The sequence below is a fragment of the Carcharhinus amblyrhynchos genome, unplaced genomic scaffold, assembly GCF_965287045.1.
Source record: "Carcharhinus amblyrhynchos unplaced genomic scaffold, sCarAmb.v2.hapA chromosome_321, whole genome shotgun sequence".
Lineage (NCBI taxonomy): Eukaryota > Metazoa > Chordata > Chondrichthyes > Carcharhiniformes > Carcharhinidae > Carcharhinus > Carcharhinus amblyrhynchos.
Genome location: NW_027650061.1, coordinates 155,172 through 178,473, shown reverse-complemented (window position 1 = coordinate 178,473; position 23,302 = coordinate 155,172). Strand labels below are relative to the sequence as shown.

The window sequence follows — 23,302 nt, the reverse complement described above, 5'->3', positions numbered from 1 at the left end:
TCCCCCGTAATCCACGGCTCTCTAATCCTACCTTTCCCATCCTTTCGCTTAACCGGAACAAACCTCCCCTGCAACCATTTCATTTTGTCCCTAAAAGCCTCCCACTTGCCAACCGTGGACTTGCCAGCTAACAGTCCCTCCCAGTCAGTTTGCTGCAGCTCCCTCCTAATCCTGCCATAGCTCGCCTTTCCCCAGTTCAGCACACTCCCGCTTGGGACGGCACTCGTCCCTTTCCATTTTTATCCTAAAGTAGACGGACTTGTGGTCACTGTTCGCCACATGTTCGCCTACCTCTACCTCACCCACCTGCCCTGGCTCGTTTCCCAACACTAAATCCAGTATAGCCCCTCCCCCTAGTCGGGCAAGTTACATACTGTTCTAGCGACCCTTCCATAACACATCTCACAAACTCCTCTCCCTCTGTACCCCCAGCTCTAGGCCCCCTCCAATTCACTCCGGGAAAATTAAAATCACCCACTACAACCACTCTATTCTTTCTGCACCTGTCCAAAATGCCCCTGCAAATTCCCTCCTCCACTGACTTTGGGCTGTTGGGTGGCCTATAGTACACCCCTAGCAGTGTGATCTCTCCCTTTTTATTCCTCAACTCCACCCACAGCGACTCAATCCCTATCTCTTCCATATCGCCCTCCCTCTGCACTATTGTGATGTTTTCCTTGACTAACAGTGCCACCCCTCCACCTCTCTTCAACCCTCCTCTGTCACACCTAAAACACCTGTACCCAGGAACATTCAGCTGCCAGTCCTGCCCTTCCCGTAACCACGTCTCCGTTACAGCCACCACATCCAACTGCCTCACAAACATCAAGGCCCTAAGCTCATCCGTTTTCCCTGCCACACTCCTAGCATTGAAACAGACACAGTCAACCCACAAATGTCCCTCGGAACCACCTTCTCCCTTATAATTTTCCTTTCACCCGTCTCTCTCCCAGCCACCTCCCCACCCCCCTCCCTATTAGTTTAAATCATTCCTGAACACCCCAGCTAACCTCCCTGCTAAGACACTAGTTCCCCCTCCCGTTCAAATCCTCCCCACCCCTCCTGTACAGTTGCCTTTCTCTCCTAAACACCTCCCAATGATCTACATAAGTAAACCCCTCTACCCTACACCAGTCCCTCAACCATGCATTCAACTGTATGATCTCGTCATTCTTAGCCCTGCTCATACTGGGCAGCAACCCAGACAGTGCCACCCTAGAGGTCCTGCCCTTTAGTTTGGCCCCCAACTCCCTAAATTGCCTACGGACCTCTCCCCTACTCCTCCTTCCTATATCCCCTTCCCCTACGTGTACTATGACCTCTGCCTGGGTCCCCTCCCCTTTCAAAAATTCCCTCTACCCTTTCCATTATATCTTTTACCCCTGCTCCAGATACAGAGTAAAGCTCCCTCTACACTGTCCCCCCATCAAAACACTCCCAGGACAGGTACAGCACGGGGTTAGATACAGAGTAAAGCTCCCTCTACACTGTCCCCCCCATCAAACACTCCCAGGACAGGTACAGCACAGGAATGAGCGATGAGTGTGAATATTTGATGGATGTGTTCTGTCTCTTCAGGGTTTCTCGGTGGAGGGACAAGAAAACCTGCAGGAGATTCTCAGCAAACAGCTGTTACTGTGTCAGATACTCATGGGCCTGAGCGTCATCAGGACAGGTAAGGCCCAAAGTTACTGTGTGTTAAATGTGACGGGGATCGAGGGGATACGGAACGTGTTAAATATTTCAGGGATCGAGGGGATACGGTGCGTGTTAAATGTGACAGGGATCGAGGGGATACGGTGCATGTTAAATGTGACAGGGATCGGGGGATACGGTGCATGTTAAATGTGACAGGGATCGAGGGGATATGGTGCGTGTTAAATGTGACAGGGATCAGGGGATACGGTGCGTGTGAAATGTGACAGGTATCGGGGGATACGGTGCATGTTAAATGTGACGGGGATCGGGGATATGGTGTGTGTTAGATGTGACAGGGATCAGGGATATGGTGCGTGTTAGATGTGACAGGGATCGGGGGATATGGTGCATATTAAATGTGACAGGGATCAGGGGATATGGTGCGTGTTAGATGTGACAGGGATCGGGGATATGGTGCGTGTTAGATGTGACAGGGATCGGGGATATGGTGCATGTTAAATGTGACAGGGATCAGGGGATACAGTACGTGTTAGATGTGACAGGGATCGGGGATATGGTGCGTGTTAGATGTGACAGGGATCAGGGGATACGGTGCGTGTTAGATGTGACGGGGATCGGGGGATACGGTGTGTGTTAGATGTGACAGGGATCGGGGGGATACGGTGCATGTTAAATGTGACGGGGATCGGGGATATGGTGTGTGTTAGATGTGACAGGGATCAGGGGATATGGTGCGTGTTAGATGTGACAGGGATCGGGGGATATGGTGCATATTAAATGTGACAGGGATCAGGGGATACGGTGCGTGTTAGATGTGACAGGGATCGGGGATATGGTGCGTGTTAGATGTGACAGGGATCGGGGATACGGTGCATGTTAAATGTGACAGGGATCGGGATACAGTGCGTGTTAGATGTGACAGGGATCGGGGATATGGTGCGTGTTAGATGTGACAGGGATCAGGGGATACGGTGCGTGTTAGATGTGACGGGGATCGGGGATACGGTGTGTGTTAGATGTGACAGGGATCGGGGGATATGGTGCGTGTTAGATGTGACAGGGATCGGGGATATGGTGCGTGTTAGATGTGACAGGGATCGGGGATATGGTGTGTGTTAGATGTGACAGGGATCGGGGGATACGGTGCGTGTTAGATGTGACGGGGATCGGGGATACGGTGCGTGTTAGATGTGACAGGGATCGGGGATATGGTGTGTGTTAGATGTGACAGGGATCGGGGATATGGTGCGTGTTAGATGTGACAGGGATCGGGGATATGGTGCGTGTTAGATGTGACAGGGATCGGGGATATGGTGCGTGTTAGATGTGACAGGGATCGGGGATATGGTGCGTGTTAGATGTGACAGGGATCGGGGATATGGTGCGTGTTAGATGTGACAGGGATCGGGGATACGGTGCGTGTTAGATGTGACAGGGATCGGGGATACGGTGCGTGTTAGATGTGACAGGGATCGGGGATACGGTGTGTGTTAGATGTGACAGGGATCGGGGATACGGTGTGTGTTAGATGTGACGGGATCGGGGATACGGTGCGTGTTAGATGTGACGGGGATCGGGGATATGGTGCGTGTTAGATGTGATGGGTTTGAGTGGTGTTGTGTCTCTCTGCTTCTCGCCATGTGTTTTCTGGCATGTCCCTGTTTGATCTCCTGCCTTTCACTCGCAGGTGGCCATTTTGTGTGTAAAACCTTTGATCTCTTCACTCCCTTCAGCGTGGGTTTGATTTACCTTTTATACTTGTGTTTTGAACGAGTTTCGTTGTTTAAACCAGTGACCAGTCGCCCAGCCAACTCTGAAAGGTGAGTGTTCAGTTCCCTGCGTACCCACTTACTGCTTTACCACTAACAAAACAACTTGGGATGCTCAGGGTCAAAGACCAGTGTTAGGGTCATGGAGGTGAAAGGTCAGTGTCTGGGCCGGGGGGGGGGGGGTCGAGTGTGAAAGGTCAGTGTCCGGGCCGGGGGGGGGGGGGGGGTCGAGTGTGAAAGGTCAGTGTCCAGGCTGGGGGTGGGGGGTGTGAAAGGTCAGTGTCCGGGACGGGGGCGGGGTCGAGTGTGAAAGGTCAGTGTCCGGGCTGGGGGGGGCGTCGAGTGTGAAAGGTCAGTGTCCGGGCAGGGGGGTCGAGTGTGAAAGGTCAGTGTCCGGGTGGGGGGGTCGAGTGTGAAAGGTCAGTGTCCGGACGGGGGGGGGGGTCGAGTGTGAAAGGTCAGTGTCTGGACGGGGGGGGGGGGGGTCGAGTGTGAAAGGTCAGTGTCCGGGCGGGGGGTCGAGTGTGAAAGGTCAGTGTCCGGGCGGGGGGGTCGAGTGTGAAAGGTCAGTGTCCGGGCGGGGGGGGGGGTCGAGTGTGAAAGGTCAGTGTCCGGGCGGGGGGGTCGAGTGTGAAAGGTCAGTGTTCCGGGCGGGGGGGGGGGTCGAGTGTGAAAGGTCAGTGTCCGGGCGGGTGGGTCGAGTGTGAAAGGTCAGTGTCCGGGCTGGGGGGGCGTCGAGTGTGAAAGGTCAGTGTCCGGACGGGGGGGGGGTGGTCGAGTGTGAAAGGTTGGTGTCCGGACGGGGGGGGTCGAGTGTGAAAGGTCAGTGTCCGGGCCGGGGGGGGGGGTCGAGTGTGAAAGGTCAGTGTCCGGGCCGGGGGGGGGGTCGAGTGTGAAAGGTCAGTGTCCGGACGGGGGGGGTCGAGTGTGAAAGGTCAGTGTCCGGGCCGGGGGGGGGGTCGAGTGTGAAAGGTCAGTGTCCGGGCCGGGGGGGGGGGTCGAGTGTGAAAGGTCAGTGTCCGGGCGGGGGGGGTCGAGTGTGAAAGGTCAGTGTCCGGGCAGGGGGGTCGAGTGTGAAAGGTCAGTGTCCGGGCGGGGGGGGTGGCAGTGAGAGGTCAGTTTCGGGGCCGGGGGTGGGTGGGGGGCAGTGAGAGGTCAGTGTCCTGGCTGGGGGGTGGGGGGTGGGGGGGGGGGGGCGGTGAAAGGTCAGCGTCCAGGCTGGGGGGAGGGTGTGAAAGGTCAGTGTCGGGGTTGGTGGGGTGGGGGTGGGGGGCACAGTGAGAGGTCCGTGTCCGGGCCGGGGGTGGGGGGGTGGTGAACCGGGACCAGCGAGGTTCACTTCTTCTGTGGAAAGCAGAGCAAAGAGAGATGTGTTAAGGTAAAAGGGAATATGGTACAACTGGATGCCATTTATTGTAACGCAGGGAGTCTTATGGTTAAGGTTGATAGAACATAGAACACTACAGCACAAACAGGCCCTTCGGCCCACGAGTTGCGCCAATCACATCAACACCTACCAATCCATAGACCTATCTATAACCCTCAATCCCATAAAACCCCATATACTCATCCAGAAGTCTTTTAAAAGACCCCAGCGAGTTCACCTCCACCACCACTGACGGCAGCCGATTCCATTCACTCACCACCCTCTGAGTGAAAAACTTACCCCTAACATCACTTCTGTACTTTCCTCCCCGCACCTTAAACCTGTGTCCTCTCGTAGCGACCATTTCAGCCCTGGGAAATAGCCTCTGAGAATCCACCCTATCTATTCCTCTCAACATTTTATAAACTTCTATCAGGTCGCCTCTCAACCTTCGTCTCTCCAGGGAAAAGAGTCCCAGCTCCCTCAACCTAACTTCATAAGGCATGCCTCCCAGTCCAGGCAACATCCTTGTAAATCTCCTCTGTACCCTTTCAATAGCTTCTACGTCTTTCCTATAGTGAGGCGACCAGAACTGCGCACAGTACTCCAAATGAGGCCTGACAAGGGTCTTATAAAGTGAGGGTGTTGATGAACACACGGGAATATAATATTATTGCTGGTTGAGGGAAGGGCAGGACTGTCAGCTCAATGTTCCAGGGTCTAGAATCATCAGGTGAGATGGGATGGGTTGTAAAAGAGGGGGTGGTGTCGCAATGTTGACCAAGGAGTTGATTACTGCAGTGAGGAGAGAGAATATCTCAGCAAGCTCCCCAATTGAGGCCATATGGGTGGAACTGAGAAACAACAAATGGGCAGTTACATTGCTGGGAGTGTATAAACCCCCAACCAGTCAGGGAGAGACAGGATGGCAGATATAGAGGCAAATCTCAGAGAAGTGTAAAAACAACAGGGTAATAATACTAGGGAATTTCAACATCCCTGGCAGTGGTGAGTCGCTGCTGTCTCACAGTGCCAGAGACCCAGGTTCGATTCCCGGCCTTGGGTCACTGTCTGTGTGGGTTCTGCATGTTCTCCCTGTGTCTGCGTGGGTTTCATAAGAAATAGGAGCAGGAGTGGGCCATCTAGCCCTGCGAGCCTGCCCCGCCATTCAATAAGATCATGGCTGATCTGAAGTGGATCAGTTCCACTTTCCTGCTTTCTCCCCATAACCCTTAATTCCCTTGTCTACCAGAAACCTATCTACCCGTGACTTAAATATATTCAGCGAGGCAGCCTCCACCACTTCAACGGGCAGAGAAGTCCAGAGATTCACCACCCTAGGGAGAATAAGGAGGGAATAGAGGGATGGAGACTCAGTAAGGGCAGAAGTTTTTTTTTAGTTTAGGTAGGGCACCATGGTGGGTGCAGGCTTGGACGGCTGAAGGGCCTGTTCCTGTGCTGTACTTCTTGTTCTTTGATTTTCCCCATGGGTGCTGGGCTGCAGCCATCAGCTTCAAATGAGAGTCACAGGCCCACACCCACAGTGATGAGGCAGGTTTACAGGCATAGAACATAGAACATTACAGCGCAGAACAGGCCCTTCGGCCCACGATGTTGCATCGACCAATTAAAAAAGCAGGAGGTGGGGGTTTATACACTCCCAGCAATGTAACTGCCCATTTGTTGTTTCTCAGTTCCACCCATATGGCCTCAACTGGGGAGCTTGCTGAGATATTCTCTCTCCTCTAACCTAAAACCAATCCCTTTCCATCCATAAACCTATCCACGGACCTCTTAAACGCCCCCAAACTAGGCGCATTTACAACTGCAGCAGGCAGGACATTCCAATCCCTCACCACCCTCTGGGTAAAGAACCTACCCCTGATATCCATCCTATAACTACCCCCCCTTAATTTAAAGCTATGCCCCCTCGTGCTAGCTTTCTCCATCCGAGGAAAAAGGCTATCACTGTCCACCCTGTCTAAACCTCTAATCATCTTATATGTTTCAATAAGGTCCCCTCTTAGCCGCCTTGACAGGCAGGAGTGTGAAAGGTTAAGCCTCCCCAGTTTCCTCCCACAGTCTGAAAGATGTGCTGGTTAGGGTGCATTGGCCGTGCTAAATTCTCCCTCAGTGTAACCCAAACAGGCACCGGAGTGTGGCAACTAGGGGATTTTCACAGTAACTTCATTGCAGTGTTAAGATAAGCCATGGGTGCAAGCGGATGGGTATGCGTGTACACATACGGGCATATGTATGCGCATGTCTGGGTATGTGTGTGTGCGGGTATATGTGTGTGTGCGCGCGGGTGTGTACGCACGCGTGGGTATGTGTGTGTGTGGGCACAGGTACGCGAGCGTGTGTGTGAATAGGAGGGGAGGTTTAGGGAAGTGGGATAAGAGCATAAGAGCAAGGAGCAGGAGCAGGCCATTCGGTCCCTCGAGCCTGCTCCTCCATTCAATAAGATCATGGCTGATCTTTTTGTGGACTCAGCTCCACTTACCCACCCACTCACCATAACCCTTAATTCCTTTACTGTTCAAAAACGTATCTCACCTTGCCTTAAAAATGTGATGTATTAACGGTGAGCTGACTGTTGTAGGTATGTTGTGTGTCGAGGGATGAGGTCAGGCTCTGAACCAGTGCGTGAATATCTCTTCAATGTTAATCTGAAGCTGAACTTATTCAGACAAAGTCAGCAGGATGTCAACTGTGTGGTTCCACTGCAGATCCTCAAATCCGATCTGGCTTTCTACAAATACATGCGGCAATCGAATGAGCGGTAAGCTGTCTGAGCGACGAGCCCAAACACACCCACCCCTCGACCCTGCTGTTCTCACCCACCCTTCCCCCCGACCCCTCTTCCCCCCCGACCCCTCTTCTTCCCCCCGACCCCTCTTCCCCCCCGACCCCTCTTCCCCCCCCGACCCCTCTTCGCCCCCCGACCCCTCTTCCCCCCCGACCCCTCTTCCCCCCCCGACCCCTCTTCCCCCCCGACCCCTCTTCGCCCCCCCGACCCCTCTTCGCCCCCCCGACCCCTCTTCTTCCCCCCGACCCCTCTTCTTCCCCCCGACCCCTCTTCTTCCCCCCGACCCCTCTTCTTCCCCCCGACCCCTCTTCTTCCCCCGACCCCTCTTCGCCCCCCCGACCCCTCTTCTTCCCCCGACCCCTCTTCTTCCCCCCGACCCCTCTTCTTCCCCCCGACCCCTCTTCTTCCCCCCGACCCCTCTTCGCCCCCCCGACCCCTCTTCGCCCCCCCGACCCCTCTTCGCCCCCCCGACCCCTCTTCGCCCCCCCGACCCCTCTTCGCCCCCCCCGACCCCTCTTCGCCCCCCCGACCCCTCTTCGCCCCCCCGACCCCTCTTCGCCCCCCCGACCCCTCTTCGCCCCCCCGACCCCTCTTCGCCCCCCCGACCCCTCTTCGCCCCCCCGACCCCTCTTCGCCCCCCCGACCCCTCTTCGCCCCCCCGACCCCTCTTCGCCCCCCCGACCCCTCTTCGCCCCCCCGACCCCTCTTCGCCCCCCCGACCCCTCTTCGCCCCCCCGACCCCTCTTCGCCCCCCCGACCCCTCTTCGCCCCCCCGACCCCTCTTCGCCCCCCCGACCCCTCTTCGCCCCCCCGACCCCTCTTCGCCCCCCCGACCCCTCTTCGCCCCCCCGACCCCTCTTCGCCCCCCCGACCCCTCTTCGCCCCCCCGACCCCTCTTCGCCCCCCCGACCCCTCTTCGCCCCCCCGACCCCTCTTCGCCCCCCCGACCCCTCTTCGCCCCCCCGACCCCTCTTCGCCCCCCCGACCCCTCTTCGCCCCCCCGACCCCTCTTCGCCCCCCCGACCCCTCTTCGCCCCCCCGACCCCTCTTCGCCCCCCCGACCCCTCTTCGCCCCCCCGACCCCTCTTCGCCCCCCCGACCCCTCTTCGCCCCCCCGACCCCTCTTCGCCCCCCCGACCCCTCTTCGCCCCCCCGACCCCTCTTCGCCCCCCCGACCCCTCTTCGCCCCCCCGACCCCTCTTCGCCCCCCCGACCCCTCTTCGCCCCCCCGACCCCTCTTCGCCCCCCCGACCCCTCTTCGCCCCCCCGACCCCTCTTCGCCCCCCCGACCCCTCTTCGCCCCCCCGACCCCTCTTCGCCCCCCGACCCCTCTTCGCCCCCCCGACCCCTCTTCGCCCCCCCGACCCCTCTTCGCCCCCCCGACCCCTCTTCGCCCCCCCGACCCCTCTTCGCCCCCCCCGACCCCTCTTCGCCCCCCCGACCCCTCTTCGCCCCCCCGACCCCTCTTCGCCCCCCCGACCCCTCTTCGCCCCCCCGACCCCTCTTCGCCCCCCCGACCCCTCTTCGCCCCCCCGACCCCTCTTCTTCCCCCCCGACCCCTCTTCTTCCCCCCCGACCCCTCTTCTTCCCCCCCGACCCCTCTTCTTCCCCCCCGACCCCTCTTCTTCCCCCCCGACCCCTCTTCTTCCCCCCCGACCCCTCTTCTTCCCCCCCGACCCCTCTTCTTCCCCCCCGACCCCTCTTCTTCCCCCCCGACCCCTCTTCTTCCCCCCCGACCCCTCTTCTTCCCCCCCGACCCCTCTTCTTCCCCCCGACCCCTCTTCTTCCCCCCCGACCCCTCTTCTTCCCCCCCGACCCCTCTTCTTCCCCCCCCGACCCCTCTTCTTCCCCCCCCGACCCCTCTTCTTCCCCCCCCGACCCCTCTTCTTCCCCCCCCGACCCCTCTTCTTCCCCCCCCGACCCCTCTTCTTCCCCCCCCGACCCCTCTTCTTCCCCCCCCGACCCCTCTTCTTCCCCCCCCGACCCCTCTTCTTCCCCCCCCGACCCCTCTTCTTCCCCCCCCGACCCCTCTTCTTCCCCCCCCGACCCCTCTTCTTCCCCCCCCGACCCCTCTTCTTCCCCCCCGACCCCTCTTCTTCCCCCCCCGACCCCTCTTCTTCCCCCCCCGACCCCTCTTCTTCCCCCCCCGACCCCTCTTCTTCCCCCCCGACCCCTCTTCTTCCCCCCCCGACCCCTCTTCTTCCCCCCCCGACCCCTCTTCTTCCCCCCCCGACCCCTCTTCTTCCCCCCCGACCCCTCTTCTTCCCCCCCCGACCCCTCTTCTTCCCCCCCCGACCCCTCTCTTCCCCCCCTCCCCTCCCCCTCCCCTCCCACCCCCCCACCCCTCCCCCCCCCACCCCTCCCCCTCCCCTCCCACCCCCCCACCGGCCCCTCTATCTGCCCTCAGTCTCCCCCCACCCTCCCCAGGCTTCTGACTCCCCGCACCCTCCCCCGGCCTTTCTGCTCCCACCCTCCTGTAGCCCCTCTCTCTCTCTGTCTCTCTGTCTGTCTCTCTCTCTCTCTCTCTCTCTGTCTCTCTGTCTGTCTCTCTCTCTCTCTCTCTCTGTCTGTCTCTCGGTCTGTCTCTCTGTCTCTCTGTCTCTGTGTCTCTGTCTCTGTCTCTCTCTCTCTGTCTCTCCCTCCACCTTATCTATTTACCTGTTGTGTTTTTTTCAGCCATGCTGCAACACAGATTAAAGCTCTCGCTAAAATCCACGCTTTCATCCGGAATCCGTGAGTACCTGAGTTAACAGATCACGGATTGTTTAGTTTTATAGTTAATTTATTGGAGTTTCAAATAACTTACGTTAACACTGCAATGAAGTTACTGTGAAAATCCCCTAGTCGCCACACTCCTGTTCAGGTTATACTGAGGGAGAATTTAGCACGGCCAATCCACCCTAACCGTGATGTTGGGATAGTCAGCTGGTTAATGGTTACCGTGTGGGTGGTTAGCTGGTTAATGGTTAAGGTGTGGGTAGTTAGCTGGTTAATGGTTACCATGTGGGTAGTTAGCTAGTTAGTGGTTACGGTGTGGGTGGTTAGCTGGTTAATGGTTACCGTGTGGGTAGTTAGCTGGGTTAATGGTTACGGTGTGGGTGGTTAGCTAGTTAATGGTTACGGTGTGGGTAGTTAGCTGGTTAATGGTTACGGTGTGGGTGGTTAGCTAGTTAATGGTTACGGTGTGGGTAGTTAGCTGGTTAATGGTTACGGTGTGGGTGGTTAGCTGGTTAATGGTTAAGATGTGGGTAGTTAGCTGGTTAATGGTTTCCATGTGGGTAGTTAGCTAGTTAATGGTTATGGTGTGGGTGGTTAGCTGGTCAATGGTTACCGTGTGGGTGGTTAGCTGGTTAATGGTTAAGGTGTGGGTAGTTAGCTGGTTAATGGTTACCGTGTGGGTAGTTAGCTGGTTAATGGTTATGGTGTGGGTGGTTAGCTGGTTAATGGTTACCGTGTGGGTAGTTAGCTGGTTAATGGTTACGGTGTGGGTAGTTAGCTGGTTAATAGTTATCGTGTGGGTGGTTAGCTAGTTAATGGTTACAGTGTGGGTAGTTAGCTGGTTAATGGTTACGGTGTGGGTGTTTAGCTAGTTAATGGTTACGGTGTAGGTAGTTAGCTGGTTAATGGTTACGGTGTGGGTGGTTAGCTGGTTAATGGTTAAGATGTGGGTAGTTAGCTGGTTAATGGTTTCCGTGTGGGTGGTTAGCTAGTTAATGGTTATGGTGTGGGTGGTTAGCTGGTTAATGGTTACCGTGTGGGTAGTTAGCTGGTTAATGGTTATGGTGTGGGTGGTTAGCTGGTTAATGGTTACGGTGTGGGTAGTTAGCTGGTTAATGGTTATGGTGTGGGTAGTTAGCTGGTTAATGGTTATGGTGTGGGTGGTTAGCTGGTTAATGGTTACTGTGTGGGTAGTTAGCTGGTTAATGGTTACGGTGTGGGTAGTTAGCTGGTTAATGGTTACTGTGTGGGTGGTTAGCTGGTTAATGGTTACGGTGTGGGTAGTTAGCTGGTTAATGGTTATGGTGTGGGTGGTTAGCTGGTTAATGGTTACCGTGTGGGTAGTTAGCTGGTTAATGGTTACGGTGTGGGTGGTTAGCTGGTTAATGGTTACTGTGTGGGTGGTTAGCTGGTTAATGGTTACCGTGTGGGTAGTTAGCTGGTTAATGGTTACTGTGTGGGTGGTTAGCTGGTTAATGGTTACGGTGTGGGTGGTTAGCTGGTTAATGGTTACTGTGTGGGTGGTTAGCTGGTTAATGGTTACTGTGTGGGTGGTTAGCTGGTTAATGGTTACTGTGTGGGTGGTTAGCTGGTTAATGGTTACGGTGCAAGAAGCTACTTAAAAGGGAAATCAGGAGGGGTAAAAGAAGACATGAGGTTGCTTTGGCAGACAGAGTGAAGGGAAATCCAAAGAGCTTCTATAGGTTTGTTAGGAGCAAAAGGACAGTGAGGGATAAAATTGGTCCTCTTGAAAACCAGAGTAGTAGACTGTGTACAGAACCAAAAGAGATGGGGGAGATACTAAATGGGTTTTTTTGTATCCGTATTTACTGAGGAAACGGGCATGGAGTCTACGGAAATAGGGCACACAGGTAGGGAGATCATGGAACCTTTACAGATTAAAGAGGAGGTGGTGCTGGCTGTCTTGAGGCAAATCAGAGTGGATAAATCCCCAGGACCGGACAGGGTATTCCCACAGACCTTGAGGGAGGCTAGTGTTGAACTTGCAGAGGCCCTGGCAGACATATTTAAAATGTCAGTATTCACAGGGGAGGTGCCAGGTGATTGGAGGGTGGGTCATGTTGTTCCGTTATTTAAAAAAGGTTCCAAAAGAAATCCAGGAAATTACAGGCCAGTAAGTTTGACGTCGGTGGTGGGCAAGTTATTGGAAGGTGTGCTTAGGGATAGGATCTACAAATATTTGGATAGACAGGGACTTATTAGGGAGAGTCAACATGGCTTTGTGCGTGGTAGGTTATGTTTAACCAATCTATTAGAGTTTCTCAAGGAGGTTACCAGGAAAGTGGATGAAGGGAAGGCGGTGGATGTTGTCTACACGGACTTCAGTAAGGCCTTTGACAAGGTCCCACATGGGAGGTTAATTAGGAAGGTTCAGTCGCTAGGTATACATGGAGAGGTAGTAAATTGCATTAGACACTGGCTCAATGGAAGAAGCCAGTAAGAAGTCTGACAACACCAGGTTTAAGTCCAACCAATTTATTTGATAGTAAACTCACTAGCTTTCGAGATTTCCCTCTTCGTCAGGTGAATGGAGAGTTCTGACCTCAGACAGAGCGTATAAAGCACAGACAGTTTAGAGATTACTGATTAGAATGCGAATCTTTACACCTAACCTGCTGTTCAAGTCTTAAAGTGGCTGACAATGTGAGTGGAAGGAGCACTGATCACAGGTTAAAGAGATGTGTATTACATAGAACATACATAGAACATAGAACATTACAGTGCAGAACAGGCCCTTCAGCCCACGATGTTGCGCCGACCAGTTACAAAAACAATGACCCACTAGCCTATACCAATCCCTTTTCGTCCATAAACCTATCCAGAGATCTCTTAAACGCCCCCAAACTAGACGCATTTACAACTGCAGCAGGCAGGGCATTCCAATCCCTCACCACCCGCTGGGTAAAGAACCTACCCCTGACATCCGTCCTGTAGCTACCCCCCCTTAATTTAAAGCCATGCCCCCTCGTGCTAGCTTTCTCCATCCGAGGAAAAAGGCTATCACTATCCACCCTATCTAAACCTCTAATCATCTTATATGTTTCAATAAGATCCCCTCTTAGCCGCCTTCTTTCCAACGAACACAACCCTAAATCCCTCAGTCTCTCCTCATAGGACCTCCCCTCCATACCAGGCAACACCCTGGTAAACCTCCTCTGCACCCTCTCCAAAGCCTCCACATCCTTCTTGTAATGCGGGGACCAGAACTGCACACAGTACTCCAAGTGCGGCCGCACTAGAGTAGTGTACAGTTGCAACATGACGCTGCGACTCCTAAATTCAATCCCCCTACCAATAAACGCCAAGACACCGGACGCCTTCTTAACAACCTTATCTACTTGACTCCCAACTTTCAGGGATCTATGTACACATACACCTAGATCCCTCTGTTCATCCACACTATTCTGAGTCCTCCCGTTAGCCCTATACTCGACACATCTGTTGCTCCTACCAAAGTGAATTACCTCACACTTCTCCACATTAAATTCCATCCGCCACCTCTCGGCCCAGCTCTGCAACCTTTCTAAGTCTCCCTGCAGACTATGACACCCTTCCTCACAATCTACCACACCTCCAACTTTGGTGTCATCAGCAAATTTACTAATCCACCCAACTATACCCTCATCCAGATCATTAATAAAAATTACAAACAACAGTGGCCCCAAAACAGATCCCTGAGGCACACCACTCGTAACTGAACTCCATGATGAATATTTACCATCAACCACCACCCTCTGTCTCCTATCCGCCAGCCAATTCCTGATCCAACTTCCTAGATTACCCTCAATCCCATACATCTGCATTTTCTGCAGAAGCCTACCATGGTGAACCTTATCGAACGCCTTACTAAAATCCATGTATACCACGTCAACTGCCTTGCCCCCATCCACCTCTTTGGTCACCTTCTCAAAAAACTCAATAAGGTTAGTAAGGCACGACCTACCCGCTACAAAACCATGCTGACTATTTCTAATCAATTCATTACACTCCAAATAACTATAAATCCTATCCCGAATAATTTTTTCTAAAACCTTGCCCACAACAGAAGTAAGACTCACCGGTCTATAATTCCCGGCAAAGTCTCTGTTCCCCTTCTTAAACAATGGGACAACATTCGCTATCCTCCAATCCTCCGGGACTACACCAGAGACCAATGACGACCTGTATTATCTCCAGACAGCACAGTTAGTGAGATTTTGCAAGTCCAGGCAAGTCATGGGGGTTACAGATAGTGTGACATGAACCCAAGATCCCTGTTGAGACTGTCCTCATGTGTGCGGAACTTGGCTATCAGTCTCTGCTCAGCGACTCTGCGCTGTCGTGTGTCGTGAAGGCCACCTTGGAGAACGTTTACCCGAAGATCAGAGACCGAATGCCCGTGACCACTGAAGTGTTCACCAACAGGAAGGGAACAGTCTTGCCTGGTGATTGTCGAGTGATGTTTATTCATCCGTTGTCGTAGTGTCTGCATGGTCTCCCTAATGTACCATGCCTCGGGACATCCTTTCCTGCAGCGTATCAGGTAGACAACATTGGCCGAGTTGCAAAAGTATTTACCGTGTACCTGGTGGATGGTATTCTCACGTGAGATGATGGCATCCGTGTGGATGATCCAGCATGTCTTACAGAGGTTGCTGTGGCAGGGTTGTGTGGTGTCGTCACTGTTCTCCTGAAGACTGGGTAGTTTGCTGCAGACAGTGGTCTGTTTGAGGTTATGTGGTTGTTTGAAGGCAAGAAGTGGGGGTATGGGGATGGCCCTGGCGAGATGTTCATCTTCATCAATGATATGTTGAAGGCTCCAGAGAAGATGTTGTAGCTTCTCCGCTCCGGGGAAGTACTGGACGACGAAGGGTACTCTGTCCACTGTGTCCTGTGTTTGTCTTCTGAGGAGATCGGTGCGGTTTTTAGCTGTGGCGCATCGGAACTGCCGATCTATGAGTCGAGCGCCATGTCCTGTTCTTATAAGGATCATTGTTAACTTGTCGGACGACACACTTCAACCAGATGAAATCGAAGTTCTCAGCCGAGGGCTTGATTTCTACCCCATCAGCCTTGCAGCAGACACAGAGGAATTCATCAGGCGAATGAAGCTGCGGGAGTTTTTCCACAAACCCCAAGAGGCCAACAGTGAACACAGTGAGACAGCCAGTGAACCGGAACAGCCGACAGAGAGATCCACAGTGCAGCAACCGAAGAGGAAAGTGTCCAATTGGACTCCTCCGGAAGGTCGCTGTCCTCGACTGGACATGTCTGCCCAAACCATCAGGAGGTGCATCAACACCAGATTCATCAGCTGCACTCACAAGACAACCCCGAACATCACCCAAGCACAACGCAACGCCATCCACGCTCTCAAGACCAACCGCAACATTGTCATCAAACCAGCAGACAAGGAGGGGCCATCGTCATACTGAACAGAACGGATTACTGTAAAGAAGTGTACCGACAACTGAACAATGAGAAGCACCACAGTTACCCGCAGATCCGACCAAAGAACACACCCAATCCACTCAACAATCTGATCAAGACCTTTGATCCGGACCTTCAGAGCACCCTCCGTGCTCTCATCCCACGTACTCCCCACATTGGAGATCTCTACTGCCTCCCAAAGATACACAAGGCAAACACACCTGGCCGTCCCATCGTATTGGGCAGTGGGACCCTGTGTGAGAACCTCTCTGGCTATGTCGAGAGCATCCTGAAACCCATTGTTCAAAGAACCCCCAGCTTTTGTCGCGACACTACGGACTTCCTACAGAAACTCAGCACACGTGGAGCAGTTGAACCAGGGACACTCCTCGTCACCAAACCAAAGTAGAACATAGAAGGTAAATGGTAGGATTCTGAAGAGTGCAGTTGAACAGGGGGATCTGGGAATACAGGTACAGAATTCCCTAAAAGTGACATCAGGAAGGATGTAAATAAGGTTGAAAGAGTGCAGAGAAGGTTCACGAGGATGTTGCTGGGACTTGAGAAACTGAGTTACAGAGAGAGATTGAATAGGTTAGGACTTTATTCCCTGGAGCGTAGAAGAATGGGGGGAGATTTGATAGAGGTGTATAAGATTTTGATGGGTATAGATAGAGTGAATGCAAGCAGGCTTTTTCCACTGAGGCTAGGGGAGAAAAAAACCAGAGGGCATGGGTTAAGGGTGAAAGGAGGAAAGTTTAAAGGGAATATTGGGGGGGATTCTTCACACAGAGAGTGGTGGGAGTGTGGAATGAGCTGCTGGATAAAGTGGTAAATGCAGGGTCACTTTTAACATTTAAGAAAACTTGGACGGGTTCATGGATGAGAGGGGTGTGGAGGGATAGGGTCCAAGTACAGGTCAGTGGGACGAGGCAGAAAAATGGTTCGGCACAGACAAGAAGGGCCAAAAGGCCTGTTTCTGTGCTGGAATTTTCTATGGTCCTGTGGTGTGGGTAGTTAGCTGGTTAATGGTTACTGTGTGGGTCATTAGCTGGTTAATGGTTAAGATGTGGGGAGTTAGCTGGTTAATGGTTACCGTGTGGGTAGTTAGCTGGTTAATGGTTACTGTGTGGGTCATTAGCTGGTTAATGGTTACTGTGTGGGTCATTAGCTGGTTAATGGTTACAGTTGGGTCGTTAGCTGGTTAATGGTTACAGTTGGGTTGTTAGCTGGTTAATGGTTACAGTCTGTGTAGTTAACTGGTTAGTTGGGTGGTGTGTAAATTCACAGCTGCTTTAACACTAACCCTGTGTATTTCTCCTTCAGGAATCTGAATGAGACGCGTCAGGCTGAAATCCGGAAGGAGTGCCTCAAACTGTGGGGGGTGATTATCTCTGAATTACCCTCCTCTCCCACACCAATCTCCCCATTTCAGCACCCACCCCATTCATTCCTCTCTTCCCTCTCCACCCCTCCTCCCTCCCCCCTCCTCCCTCCCTTCCCCCTCCTCCTCCCTTCCCCCCTCCTCCTCCCTTCCCCCCTCCTCCTCCCTTCCCCCTCCTCCTCCCTTCCCCCCTCCTCCTCCCTTCCCCCCTCCTCCTCCCTTCCCCCCTCCTCCTCCCTTCCCCCCTCCTCCTCCCTTCCCCCCTCCTCCTCCCTTCCCCCCTCCTCCTCCCTTCCCCCCTCCTCCTCCCTTCCCCCCTCCTCCTCCCTTCCCCCCTCCTCCTCCCTTCCCCCCTCCTCCTCCCTTCCCCCCTCCTCCTCCCTTCCCCCCTCCTCCTCCCTTCCCCCCTCCTCCTCCCTTCCCCCCTCCTCCTCCCTTCCCCCCTCCTCCTCCCTTCCCCCCTCCTCCTCTATCCCCCCCGCCCCCCCGGTTGATGTTCTTGTTGCCAATGGGATGTGTTTTGTGTTGACAGATTCCGGATCAGGCCCGTGTCGCTCCCAGCACCACCGACCCCAAGAACAAGTTTTGCCAACTGATTCAGGTAGGGATTGTTCGATTGGTTTGTGTCGATTCCATTCCCTTCCCTGTCCGTATGATGAATCATTTCCAGCACAGAGAAAGGCCACTCTGCCCATTGTGTCTGTGCTAGCTGCCCTGGCCTAACCGCAGTGTTTGCTGTGTAATGCTGCAGGTTACAGCACTGTGAATATCAGGGCACCTTGTGAATCTCCACAACCTTCCTGTCCTCAAATTGTTCTACCAGTCAGTCTAAATCCCTGCCTGCAGTCACTGCTGTGTTAAACTGAGCATGCTTCTTCCCCCCCTCAACCCCGTCGCCCCCAACCCCCTCCCCCTCGCCCCCGCCCCCAACCCCCTCCCCCTCGCCCCCGTCCCCCAACCCCCTCCCCCTCGCCCCCGTCCCCCAACCCCCTCCCCCTTGCCCCCACCCCCCAACCCCGTCGCCCCCATCCCCCAACCCCCTCCCCCTTGCCCCCCGCCCCAACCCTCTCCCCCTCACCCCAACCCCCTCCCCCTCACCCCAACCCCCTCCCCCTCGCCCCCAACCCACTCCCCCTCACCCCAACCCCCTCCCCCTCACCCCAACCCCCTCCCCCTCGCCCCCAACCCTCTCCCCCTCACCCCAACCCTCTCCCCCTCACCCCAACCCTCTCCCCCTCACCCCAACCCACTCCCCCTCGCCCCCACCCCCCAACCCCGTCGCCCCCATCCCCCAACCCCCTCCCCCTTGCCCCCCGCCCCAACCCTCTCCCCCTCACCCCAACCCCCTCCCCCTCACCCCAACCCTCTCCCCCTCACCCCAACCCTCTCCCCCTCACCCCAACCCACTCCCCCTCGCCCCCACCCCCCAACCCCGTCGCCCCCATCCCCCAACCCCCTCCCCCTTGCCCCCCGCCCCAACCCTCTCCCCCTCACCCCAACCCCCTCCCCCTCACCCCAACCCCCTCCCCCTCGCCCCCAACCCTCTCCCCCTCACCCCCAACCCCCTCCCCCTCACCCCAACCCTCTCCCCCTCACCCCAACCCACTCCCCCTCGCCCCCACCCCCCAACCCCGTCGCCCCCATCCCCCAACCCCCTCCCCCTTGCCCCCCGCCCCAACCCTCTCCCCCTCACCCCAACCCTCTCCCCCTCACCCCAACCCTCTCCCCCTCACCCCAACCCCCTCCCCCTCGCCCCCAACCCCCTCCCCCTCGCCCCCAACCCTCTCCCCCTCACCCCAACCCTCTCCCCCTCACCCCAACCCTCTCCCCCTCACCCCAACCCACTCCCCCTCACCCCAACCCCCTCCCCCTCACCCCAACCCCCTCCCCCTCGCCCCCAACCCTCTCCCCCTCACCCCAACCCTCTCCCCCTCACCCCAACCCTCTCCCCCTCACCCCAACCCTCTCCCCCTCACCCCAACCCTCTCCCCCTCACCCCAACCCCCTCCCCCTTGCCCCCGTCCCCCAACCCTCTCCCCCCAACCCCCAACCCCCTCCCCCTTGCCCCCGTCCCCCAACCCTCTCCCCCCAACCCCCAACCCCCTCCACCTTGCCCCCGTCCCCCAACCCCCTCCCCCTCGCCCCCAACCCCCTCCCCCTCGCCCCCCAACCCACAACCCCCTCCCCCTCGCCCCCCAACCCCCTCCCCCTCGCCCCCCAACCCCCTCCCCCTCGCCCCCCAACCCCCTCCCCCTCGCCCCCCAACCCCCTCCCCCTCGCCCCCAACCCCCTCGCCCTCGCCCCCAACCCCCTCGCCCTCGCCCCCAACCCCCTCCCCCTCGCCCCCCAACCCCCTCCCCCTCGCCCCCCAACCCCCCTCCCCCTCGCCCCCAACCCCCTCCCCCTCGCCCCCAACCCCCTCCCCCTCGCCCCCAACCCCCTCCCCCTCGCCCCCAACCCCCTCCCCCTCGCCCCCAACCCCCTCCCCCTCGCCCCCAACCCCCTCCCCCTCGCCCCCAACCCCCTCCCCCTCGCCCCCAACCCCCTCCCCCTCGCCCCCAACCCCCTCCCCCTCGCCCCCAACCCCCTCCCCCTCGCCCCCAACCCCCTCCCCCTCGCCCCCAACCCCCTCCCCCTCGCCCCCAACCCCCTCCCCCTCGCCCCCAACCCCCTCCCCCTCGCCCCCAACCCCCTCCCCCTCGCCCCCAACCCCCTCCCCCTCGCCCCCAACCCCCTCCCCCTCGCCCCCAACCCCCTCCCCCTCGCCCCCAACCCCCTCCCCCTCGCCCCCAACCCCCTCCCCCTCGCCCCCAACCCCCTCCCCCTCGCCCCCAACCCCCTCCCCCTCGCCCCCAACCCCCTCCCCCTCGCCCCCAACCCCCTCCCCCTCGCCCCCAACCCCCTCCCCCTCGCCCCCCCACCCCCTCCCCCCAACCCCCTCCCCCTCGCCCCCCACACCCCTCCCCCTCGCCCCCCACACCCCTCCCCCTCGCCCCCCACACCCCTCCCCCTCGCCCCCCAACCCCCTCCCCCTCGCCCCCCAACCCCCTCCCCCTCGCCCCCCAACCCCCTCCCCCTCGCCCCCCAACCCCCTCCCCCTCGCCCCCCAACCCCCTCCCCCTCGCCCCCCAACCCCCTCCCCCTCGCCCCCCAACCCCCTCCCCCTCGCCCCCCAACCCCCTCCCCCTCGCCTCCCAACCCCCTCCCCCTCGCCCCCAACCCTCTCCCCATTGCCCCCTCTCCCCATCGCCCCCGCCCCCAACCCTCTCCCCATCGCCCTCTCCCCCTCCCCTCACCCCCTCCCAGCACACTTGCCCCCCCCTCCCCCCTCACACCCTCCCCCTCAAGAAGCAGAGGGGTGATTGAGGGAGGGGAGCGGGGGAGAGGGAGGGGGAATGGTACGCTCCTTCCAAAGTGTATCACCTCACACTTTTCAGGGTTAAATTCCATCAGCCACTTGTCTGCCTGTCTGATCATCTCGTTTATATCTTCCTGTAACCCAAGACACTCAACCCCAGTGTTAACCACCTGCCCAATCTTTGTGCCGTCAGCAAAATTATTGATCCCATATCAATGTGACGAAATCAATGTGATTTATATAAATGATGAATAAAGGGGGCCCAGCACGGATCCCTGTGACAGGTCACTGGACTCTGGCTTCCAGTCACTAAAGCAGCCTTCTGTCACTGCCCTCTGTCTCCTACACCGGCTCTGTGTCAGCATTCCTGGTCCCGCGCCGGTTCTGTGTCAGCATTCCTGGTCCCGCGCCGGTTCTGTGTCAGCATTCCTGGTCCCGCGCCGGCTCTGTGTCAGCATTCCTGACCCCGTGCCGGCTCTGTGTCAGCATTCCTGACCCCGCGCCGGCTCTGTATCAGCATTCCTGGCCCCGTGCCGGCTCTGTGTCAGCATTCCTGACCCCGCGCCGGCTCTGTATCAGCATTCCTGACCCCGCGCCGGCTCTGTATCAGCATTCCTGACCCCGCGCCGGCTCTGTATCAGCATTCCTGACCCCGCGCCGGCTCTGTATCAGCATTCCTGACCCCGCGCCGGCTCTGTATCAGCATTCCCGGCCCCGCGCCGGCTCTGTGTCAGCATTCCTGGTCCCGCGCCGGTTCTGTGTCAGCATTCCTGGTCCCGCGCCGGCTCTGTGTCAGCATTCCTGGTCCCGCGCCGGCTCTGTGTCAGCATTCCTGACCCCGCGCCGGCTCTGTGTCAGCATTCCTGGTCCCGCGCCGGCTCTGTGTCAGCATTCCTGGCCCCGTGCCGGCTCTGTGTCAGCATTCCTGGTCCCGCGCCGGCTCTGTATCAGCATTCCCGGCCCCGCGCCGGCTCTGTGTCAGCATTCCTGGTCCCGCGCCGGCTCTGTGTCAGCATTCCTGGTCCCGCGCCGGCTCTGTGTCAGCATTCCTGGTCCCGCGCCGGCTCTGTGTCAGCATTCCTGGTCCCGCGCCGGCTCTGTGTCAGCATTCCTGGTCCCGCGCCGGCTCTGTGCTTTCTCTCTGTTGATGACGTTCTCTCTCTGCTCTCTCAGGGTACTGATATGGATACTTTCAGCTATAAACCCACCCTGCTGTCTGCTGAGGTGATTGAGAAGATTAGTCACGTGTTGGACTATCGCTGTATGGTGGCTGGTGGGCAGCCATACTTTCTCCTGGGTATGGGGGTAAGTGCTGCCGGGATTGTAGTGATCGGCTGGTCAGCGTGTGTGAGAATGGATTCCTGACTGATGCAGCTCATTTAAACTCCGTGCAGCAGTAAATCCGGATATAATGTTAGTCTCACTCATTATGACCATGAAACTCTCATTGCTTCTTGTACAAATCAGTCTACTGCTGTCTGCCATAACCGCACAGACACAGCCAACTGCAGAACCCTGAGCTCCAGCTCTCAAAGGGGCGGCTGGAGTTCTCGAGATGTATCAGCAAGGCTCAGTAATACGGGGATGGTACACCCCGGAACCGGAGTCTGGGAGCAGAGGGAAAACGGGTGGCGGGCCCTTTGGGGCGTGAGAAAGGTCTTGGAAAAATGGATTAGGGAAAATACGAAACAATTTTATAAATACACGACAGGGAAAGGTAGGACCTGTAGATAACGGCAAAATACTGCGGGTGCTGGAATCTGAAACAAAAACAGGAAGTGTTAGAGAATCTCAGCATGTCTGACAGCAGCTGTGAGGAAAAAGAGCTAATGTTTTGAGTCTGGGTGACCCTTCATGAGAGCTGAGAAGACGACAAAGTGTCGACCCATTAGAGACCAAGAGACAATCTGTAAGTGAAGCCATAGGAGATTGGAACAGTTTCAAATGGCGAATCCTCATTGGAAGGAGAATGTAGATGCAGATTCAGGAAAAGAGACTGTGAGGAACCTACACAGTTTGACACAGGAAATGGGGAAGTATTGGAGGCTCTGACTGGCTCAAAGATGGACAAACCCCCAGGGCCAGATGAATTGTATCCCAGGCTGGTTTGGGAGCGAGGATGGAAATTACAGAGGCAGGAGATTAAGAGGGAATTTGAGAAAACACTTAAGGCAAAAAGGGGACACGAGATTGTTTTGGCAGATAAGGCAAAGGAGAATCCAAAGAGCTTCTACAAAATACATAAAGGGCAAAAGAGTAATAAGAGAGAGAGTCGGGCCTCTTAAAGATCAACAAGGTCATCTATGTGTGGATCCACAAGAGATGGGTGAGATTCTAAATGAATATTTCTCATCAGTATTTACTGTTGAGAAAGGTCGGGGTGTTCGGGAACTTGGGGAAATAAATAGTGATGTCTTGAGGAGTGTACACATTACAGAGAAGGAGGTGCTGGAAATCTTAAAGTTCATCAAGGTAGATAAATCCCCGGGACCTGATGAAGTGTATCCCAGGAGACTGGGAGGAAATTGCAGGTCCTCTAGCCGAGATATTCGAATCATTGATAGTCACGGGTGAGGTGCCTGAAGATTGGAGGGTGGCAAATGTTGTGCCTTTGTTTACAAAGGGCTGCAGGGAAAAGCCTGGGAACTACAGGCCAGTGAGCCTCACATCTGTGGTGGGTAAATTATTGGAAGGTATTTTGAGAGACAGGATCTAAAGGCATTTAGAGATGCAAGTACTGATTAGGGACAGTCAGCATGACTTTGTGAGTGGAAAATCACGTCTCACAAATTTGATTGAGTTTTTTGAA

The 23,302-nt window shown here is 56.4% G+C and overlaps 1 protein-coding gene across 1 annotated transcript in view; it reads left to right on the top strand.

Annotated features, from left to right (window-relative positions):
• The window catches only part of cmtr1 (cap methyltransferase 1), a gene marked incomplete at its 5' end in the record, with an annotated part of 41,953 nt that overhangs the window by 4,012 nt on the left and 14,639 nt on the right, over positions 1-23,302 (top strand). The window contains 7 exon segments of the mRNA XM_080183519.1: positions 1,579-1,675; positions 3,347-3,479; positions 7,397-7,576; positions 10,280-10,336; positions 17,078-17,135; positions 17,668-17,736; positions 21,667-21,798. Coding sequence (XP_080039645.1) covers positions 1,579-1,675; positions 3,347-3,479; positions 7,397-7,576; positions 10,280-10,336; positions 17,078-17,135; positions 17,668-17,736; positions 21,667-21,798 — 726 coding nt within the window.